The 8,920-nt window shown below is 34.5% G+C and overlaps 1 protein-coding gene across 1 annotated transcript; it reads right to left on the reverse strand.

Annotated features, from left to right (window-relative positions):
* Positions 1-2,797: 2,797 nt before the first annotated feature.
* LOC18105744 (ATP synthase subunit gamma, mitochondrial) lies at positions 2,798-8,691 on the reverse strand. Its single transcript, XM_006374340.3, has 9 exons — positions 8,430-8,691; positions 7,425-7,468; positions 7,132-7,284; positions 5,851-5,964; positions 5,628-5,755; positions 4,679-4,801; positions 4,472-4,591; positions 3,718-3,839; positions 2,798-3,145 (listed from the first exon to the last, which is right to left on the reverse strand). Exons 1-9 carry the CDS (start codon positions 8,528-8,530, stop codon positions 3,076-3,078), a joined length of 975 nt encoding a protein of 324 aa, XP_006374402.1. The 5' UTR covers positions 8,531-8,691; the 3' UTR covers positions 2,798-3,075.
* Between the last annotated feature and the right edge of the window lie 229 nt (positions 8,692-8,920).

Consider the following 8,920-nt stretch of genomic DNA (forward strand, 5'->3'; position numbering starts at 1 on the left):
CTTTTTCAAAGTTTCTTTACCATGGGAATCCTTTTATTCTGGAGTTTCTTCTCACTTCTATCTAATATCTGGATTAGACGTTCTTCTAAAGTCAAGTCATCATTTATCTCTAGCGGAACTTGTGGTAACACACATTGAGATCTATCTCCGCCTTCTAAAGTAATAATACATGGAACACATCATATATCTTTGGAAATTACCGCGGTAAAGATAATCTATATGCAACAGGGCCTATCCTCTAAACTATCTCAAAAGAACCAATATATCTAGGAGCAAATTTTCCTTTCATTCCAAACCGCATAATATGCTTCCACGGTGCAACCTTTAGGAACACTCAATCACCCACTTCAAACTTGAAGGGCCTTCGTCTTCTATCTGCATAACTTTTTTGTCTATCATGAGCTGCTTTCATTCTATCTTTTATGATCTTCACCTTCTTCGTGGTAATCTGTACCAACTCCGTGCCAGTCAATTCCTATCACCTACCTCTTCCCAACAGACTGAAGTTTGGCACCTTCTTCCATACAAAGCTTCATAAGGAGCCATGCCTATAGTAGCCTGATAGTTGTTATTATAGGTGAACTCCACCAATGGTATGTGATCCTCCCAATTCCTTCCAAACTCCAATACACACGGCCTCAACAAATCTTTCAAGGTTTGAATGGTTCTTTCTCATTGACCATCTGTTTAGGGATGAAATGAAGTACTCAATTCAACTTCGTCCCTAGAGCACACTGGATACTTAGCCACAATCGAGATGTAAACCTAGGGTCTCGATCAGACACTATGGATACTGGAATTCCAAGTAATCTTACTACTTCTCCCACATATAATTTTGCCACTTTATCAACTAAATCTATCATCTTCATAGGAAGAAATAAAACAAATTTTGTGAATCGATCCATAATAACCCAAATTGTATCACTACCCCTCTTCCCTCTAGGTAATTTAGAGACAAAATTCATGGTGATGTCCTCCCATTTTCACTCAGGTATCACAAGTGGTTGTAACTGTCCAACATGCTTTTGATACTATACTTTCATTTGCTGATACATCCCACACTTAGTCACATATTCTGCAATTTCTCTCTTCATGTTTGACCACCAATAAAACTCCTTTAAATCACGATACATCTTAGTACTACCAGGATGTACCATAAGTTTGGATTCATGAGCCTTGCCTATCACTTCACCCTTCAAGTCCCTATCATCAAGCAAATACAATTGTCTTCCCGTTGCTACCATTTCATCATTCATAATCTGAAATAGAAACCTCAATCATGTCCTTTATCTTTTTCACTTATGTATCATTTAATTAAGCTTTCGTACCTTGTCTCTAAGCGCATACCATACTTTAAGTTGGGCCAACAACAACCCTTCAGGTCCTACATCCATTTGGATATCCATCTTCCTTAACTCTGCTACTTCTTTTTAGCTTTTCCCGGATGATAATATATCACACAATCATAATTCTTAATCAACTTTACCCATCTTCTTTGCCGCATATTCAACTTTATGATCGGTGAAAATTTGAACTTGCGTTCCATAGAAATAATGTCTCTATACCTTCAATGCAAATACTACAACAACAAGTTCTAAATCATGAACTTGATAATTAACTTCATGATTTTTCAATTGTCTTGACATATAAGTAATCACCCTCATATGTTGCATAAGGCGCACCCAAGTCCTCTCTTAGACGCATTACTGGAGACCACAAGGCCTTTTGACCCTAATAGAAGTGTCAAAATAGGGGCAGTTGTAAGTTGCTTCTTTAACTCTGGAAAACTATTTTCACATGCTCCAATCCACTTAAACTTCACTTCCTTTTGGGTCAATGAAGTCAAAGGCGTTGCAATCATGGAGAATTCTTTTATAAATCTCATGTAATACCCGGCTAAACCTAGAAAACTTTTAATTTCTGTAATGCTGGTAGCTCTTTCCCATTTCATCATAACTTTCACCTTCCTAGGGTTTATGAAAATTCCTTCCATCGTTATTACATAACCTAAAAATATAACTTATTTTAACCAAAATTCACATTTACTCAACTTGGCATAGAGTTGATAAACCTCTAACATCTAATCTCAGTGAAATCCATAACATGGTTTATAGATTTGACAGGTTTACCCCCCAAACCTTATGTGTGTTGTTTTTTTTTTCTTTGCTTTAATTTTTTTTTATTTTGTTTTATTTCATCATACAATATCAAATTCATTGAAAAATAGACTTTACTATTTATTTTAATATGCTTTTTAAAGGGATTATCGGTCTCAAACAAGCGTCTTAATATTAAGTTGATGCTTGATTTTATAAACTATTTTTTTATAATATAAATAAATAGTAACATTTAAAAAAAAAAACAAAGTTGTTAAATTTAAAAAAATCCAGGATCTAAATAACATGATATAAATCAATTTAATCTATCATCATTTCAATATTTTTTTATCCAAGTTTTCAAATATTCAAATCTAGACAGCTATCAAATAATTCAATTTAAGATTTAAACAAGGTAAAAAACCGAATAAAAAAATCTCATAATTAACATGCTTGATAAAATTTAATAACAATACTAATAAACTCCCCACTACTTTGATATATTTTATTTTATTTTATTTGTAAAAATTTTAACCCAACCTTTCCACCTAGTGTAGGCCAATGAGCTAGTTTAACCTAATAAAAAGTCCTTCAATTAATGATAAATGTCACCATTACAGTGGCAATGGCCACCCAAGTTTTCAATTAGCAAACAATGTTCTATTCGCCAAATCTTGTTTTTCTTGTGCATCATGGAGGGATCAAACAATGCCAAACAGGACTGCAGTAAAATTTACAACAGTTCTCGAGTGTTCAAGCCAGAACCACATGATTAAGAGCTGAAAAAAGAACCAAAAATAAAAATAAACCGTTATCCATCACGGACTTTATTTTTAATTCCCAAAAACAGAAAACAATGCTGGGGGATTATTATAGTCGCTAAACAAAAACCTCAAAAGATAGCACCATGAAGTTTCAAGCCATTGATAATATCTTATTCGTCACTGTCTGCAAAACCAGAGGCATGATATCTTCAATTTTAACCCTCCAGTGCAGCTGCTCCGGATATAATCTCACTCAACTCCGTTGTGATAGATGCTTGACGAGTTCTGATACAAAAATATCAAGCAAATTACAGAAATCAGTTGTCAAGAACAGATGAAAGAACAAAACAAGTTTGCTTGGCTCCAAATCATCATATGTAAAAGAAAACAAACTCCCCACAACTACTTCACGTGAGATATAGAAAGTGGAGCAATATTTTAAACCAATCAACTCAGTTTTGTCAAAGCCATTAACAAGATTACAACCTTCTCAAAATTATGGTGTTTGGTACAAAGGCTACAAGTTGATGTGATTCGTTCACGAGTTATTATTACAGAACTAATTCTTAAAGCCCTAAAGTTGTATTTAAACATGTTTGGTGTATTGATGAAATGGAGAGATGATTAAACTACTGTTGGTAGGGGTGGGTGTGTGTGTGTGTGTGTGAGATTTGAGCATGGTTCCTTGAGAGAAAAAAATCTGGATGCCCCCCGCCCCCCCCCCCCTGCCGAGCCAAAAATTGTACCAAACACAACTATTACCCAGGCTAAATTTTCCATTCATTACTTCTTCACTAAATATACTTTCAGGGTCAAAATAAGATTCCCAGCATGCATATGTATCCAGAGACAGTAACCTGTTATAAGTCAGTGTCAGGCGATCAAGCATATCTCCAGCATTTCTGCTTGAACTGTCCATAGCAGACATTCTTGCACCTTGCTCACTGCAAGCATTCTCCATTACCGCATTGAACAGAACCTGAAGAAAATTTGAAAATTTACATGTAAATCCCAGACATACCATAAGGTTCCGTGGAAGAAACAGGCATCAAACTAAGTGCGTGTTCAATATTGTGGTACAAGGTGCTTTTTAAAAATATTTTTCACTTGAAAATACATCAAAATGAATTTTTTTCAGATTTTTTTTATCATTTTTTATATTAACACATCAAAATCATCGAAAAACACTAAAAAAAAACATCAATTTGATGTTTTTTCAACACCAATGCACTTTTGAAAAGCACCAAAAAACAGAAGCTACCGCACTCAACTGGTCAACTAAAGAGGGTCCTAAAACAATAGACTGCAGTGGATTATCAAAGGTTACAGGCGTCAAATGGAAGAAAAGAAATGGAGTTAAATAAGCAAGAGGGTGAACACACCACTACTCAACTGATCAACTAAACTTGTACCAGTAATATAAAACCTACATGGTAGAATGAGCCCTAAATGGCATAACCATTAAACAGGGTTGAACTCTCTCAAGTTTCTAGTCTAAGTTTGCATTCATACATGCTTTGAGAATTGGACTCGAATTGGACTCACATGCTTTGAGAATTGGACTCTGTCCCAAATACTACTCAGAAAATAAAGGGTTGTGGCAACGCTTACACAAGAAAACTGGAACTCGGCAAGATTCTGAAGTATTTCACCCTTTGTTTCACCACCTTCAATCTCATAGGAATCAAGATCACCAAGCTTCCCATCAGATTCAGCCTCTCTCTCCACAACCTATATCAACATTCAATCATACACCCACAATCCTTAACAAAAAAAACCAAAGTGTATACATATTACAGGTGCACCACTCTGAATCACCTCAGGAGATAATACAGTTGTCATAGTTGGAAGAAATGAGACCACTGACTGGAACTTGTTGAAGACAATCCTCAAAGCATCATATTCCACATTCTTTAAAATGTCATCTGCCAGAACAGAGACCTGAAATAAATAAAAAAAATCAAATGGAATTGCAGGAGAATTTTTGTAAATTATTCTATAATAAGATTAGTAGCTTATATAATGTACAAGCTATTAATTGACTTCTACTCTTCGTTAGGAAGAGAGGAAAGAAAATGAGAGGAAGGGAAATTCTCTCTCTCTCTCTCTCTTATTTTTAAGAGGGAAATACAAAAGAAAATAGAGATATTCCTTATCTGGATGTAAAATAAAATGAAATGTTAAGAAAATGTTGGTAGTAAAATTACTTTAATGTCTTCTATGTTCCTCATACCATAAGATTTTAAATTTTTATCAACACCCCACCCAAACCCAAAAGCCCACATGCACTTCTCTTCGAATTGGAGAGATTAGCTTTTGTGGGCCCAAGGGAAACTCTCTCACTTTTCATTCCCTTCGTTTCCACTCACCCTTCCAAACAAAGTAAAATAACTGCAACAGCTTTTGACAAATGCATAAAAGAACCCATCGAAGGAAAATTAAAATAACTGCAACAGCTTTTGACAAATGCATAAAAGAACCCATCGAAGGAAAATTATAACAGATATCAGTGCAACCAGGGACTTGCTACCAGGTCCATTTAACAGTAAACAGTATTAGAATGACGGGTACAAAAAACAAGAGCTCAATCCATGATAAACTGGGCACAAGCAGCTTGCTGACCATAGAAACTGATTTTTTCCCTCCTTTCTTCTTCATTAAACCAATTTGGGATTTAAAACTCTAAAAAAAGTCTATACATGTGCATGTAGAGAGATGAGGAGGATTTTTCTCGAGATACTTGGTCCAGGAAATATGACCAACTAACCTGGGTATAATTCAGAGGATTCTTCTGCAACTCTGTCATGCATATTGTAATGCTCTTTTTTGAATCACGTATCAACTGCACCTTTGCCTTTTCTCCCAAGATGACAAATTTAGTTTCTTTGTCAGGACCTAGGACAGTATAAAAATATATTTAAGGTTTCAAAACAGCCAAACCCATTGCAAACATGAAAAAAAATGAAAAAGAAAAGAAAAGAAAAACACACCTGAAGTCAACTTGTTAATGGCCCTGCTGACCTTGACTGCTGTAGAGTTAATTCCACCACACAGACCTTTGTCCGAAGATACGGTGACAATCACATTCTTCTTTACATCAACACCTAGCAAACAAAATAACAGCAAAGCCAAAAAGAAAAATAAAATAATAGAGGACAAAAATAAAAGAAGACAAAAATGTATTCAGTGATAGAAAATAAACAGAGTAGAAGGGGATCTAGTACAATAGCTAGAGTGACATAGGTTGGGAAGGGGAAAACAATAGAAAACAGAAATCACACTGAATATTGGATAAAATTGAAATTGGAACAAGATAAAACCTCTAGAATCTTAATAGATTGATAAAATAACAAAGAGCGTCTATAAAATAACCCTAGCAGTCTATTTATACTAGTAAAATCCTAATAATATCACATGCTAATCACATGACAGCTAGAACTCCAAGGACTCCTAAATTAAATAAGAAAATCAAAACTTATAGGAAAATTATTAAAAAAAGCTTCTGCATCAAAGAGAAGTTTTTGAAGTGCATAAACTTATATGTTGTGTGGGCAATTTAATGTTTACAGAATCAGTATTCTAATCAAGAATTTGAAACAAATTCCTCCACCATTTTTTTCATTAATTGAGTTAAAAAGGGTGCTGGATTTTGAAATGTTGTACTGGTAATTTCTCACATTTCTTAGATTCTTAATTCTCTGTTTTCAAGATAAAGTAAAGAGATCAATCTGAAGTTTCTTAGGAGGTTGCATCTTTCAAGCTCTCACATTCTAGTTGCTACCACCATGAATTCTATAAGCTTCTAACTTCAGTAAAGAGAAGGACCCACTAAGGCTCTACTATTTGAAATATTCATAGGGTTTGCTCAAAACAAATTTCCATTCCATCAATTAATGATAGACCATATTAATAAATGCATCAGAATATACACTCAGATAATAATTAAACGCATCTAAACAATGCATCCTTGTGAGTACAACATATAAATCAACTGCTGCATGCAAGCATTCAAAAATCTTAACCAAACTTTTGTGGGAGTTGCAGCATAATGACCAAAATAAACCAGAAAAACATGGTTAGAACTTAGAACATGCACTCAGCACAACATGAACTAATGAAACCAAATTATAGTTGTTTTTAAGACTAGAAAACACGATCCTTACTTTCAATAACTAATTAATTGGAAAGTTGAATATAATTGGAAGAGATAAAATATCAAATACATGCAAGTTAACAAAGCAGTGGCTAGATAAAAACTTCTCAGAACATACTAGGAGTATCTCCAAGAAGCGCAGTAAATGGTTGCCATAGGCCACGAGATTTTTCAGCTCTAGATTGAATTAATCGCAACTTTGAGGCTGCAACCATCTTCATAGCCTTCGTAATTTTCTGAATGTTCTTGACACTTTTCATCCGATTCCGAACTGCATAAGATACATCACAATGAGTTGTCCACAGTTACAGGTTTCAGAGACTTAATTTAGTAAAGATGCAGCAAGAAATAAAGTCTTAACATCAAATCAAAAGATCAAAGGATGCAACTATTGAATGGCAACATTCTTACCAACTTGAGTTGAAATGGAACGCACTCCAAGAGGGACATGCTCCCTGCAAATCCCGAGAAAATTATTTATCTTCCAATTAAAAAGTAGAGGAACTTTCTTAAAGCATCCAAAAGAAGCAATCAAGACAGAGGAAATCATGGAAGGTGATATATGCAAGCAAACACGCACAGCAAGTTATTCTCTCTCGTACATAGATTTACTTTCTGAACGTTCTACAAAATCATTTAGTTATACATACTCGTACAATGTCTAAAATGTAGCTAGTCAAAAAATCCGATCAAAGAAGACAGATGAATCATGATTAACACTCAAGGGAAATACAACTTGATAAGTGATGTCCCCAAATATCACTCAAACTCAGTTTAAAGATGGAAGACTTGTTTGTTAGAACCATTAAAAAAAAAAGTTATTTATTTCATTGTTCCTATGAGCCTGCATTTTTTTTTCTTCAAAGTTTTTAAAATGAAAATATAAATCCCCCATGTTTCCACCATCTTCACATTTTAGGTATCACAGAAATGCTCTCATCAGGGCAATTCCGCAACTGAAATAGAAGGCTGTATTCAGCCACATTACTAATTGGATAGCTAAACAACAATTTATACAAAAGAAGAGAGCAAGCAAGAGTATTTATATTTATATTTATAAATAAAGCTAATTTGCCCAAGGAACTTCAATGGAACCATATTGGGTATTCATGAATTATACTGGAACTACTCACCGCACAAACAAATGGCTAATTGGCTGGTGTTAATGACACAGACCCATGAAGAAGAAGCGATAAAACAGCCTCTTAAAAAAACCTTGTTTTTTTTATCTTTCAATATATATAATAAAGAAACCCGTTAAATAAACATTTCAAAATCAATAACAATCCCAACAAATTTATCTTTTTTTATTAATTTTTTTTTTTTATCTCATTTCGTAATCAGCCAAACAGAGAACAAACACACAGAAAGAGAAAATAGAGAAATGAAAAGAGAATAAATCTGATTGATTCATACTCGGGGATGAGAGCGGATCGGACGGGGGTGAATGGTTGAGGGGAAATGAGAGGGGAGGCAAATCTCCTTCCTTCGCGTCTCAAAGCAGCTGCCATCGCCATTGCTGTAAATGATTCTTCCGGCCAAACCCTAGAAGCTGTTGTTTTTGTTGTTAGATCGAAAATTTATTATCGACTGCGAGTGAGCTCAGCCTCGGGTGTGTGGGTCTTTTTTTAAAACTTCATTTTCGCTTTTTTCGCTCTTGTTTTTGGAAAGGAAAACCATAGTATCCGCCACGTGTTTGTAAGAAAATATCAATTTGCACCATATATTACCGCTTGATTTAATTCCAACCAACTCTAAATTGTTTTTTTCCCTACTTATTATTATGCAAGCCAAAACATCGGTCAATATTAATTTTTTAAATTTTTTTAAAATATTAACAGTTTATAAAATATTTTAAACATATTGGGTCTGACAATCATGTCAATCCAAATACCTTGGTGTTGACA

The sequence above is a fragment of the Populus trichocarpa genome, chromosome 15 (assembly GCF_000002775.5).
Source record: "Populus trichocarpa isolate Nisqually-1 chromosome 15, P.trichocarpa_v4.1, whole genome shotgun sequence".
In the NCBI taxonomy this organism is placed as follows: Eukaryota; Viridiplantae; Streptophyta; class Magnoliopsida; order Malpighiales; family Salicaceae; genus Populus; species Populus trichocarpa.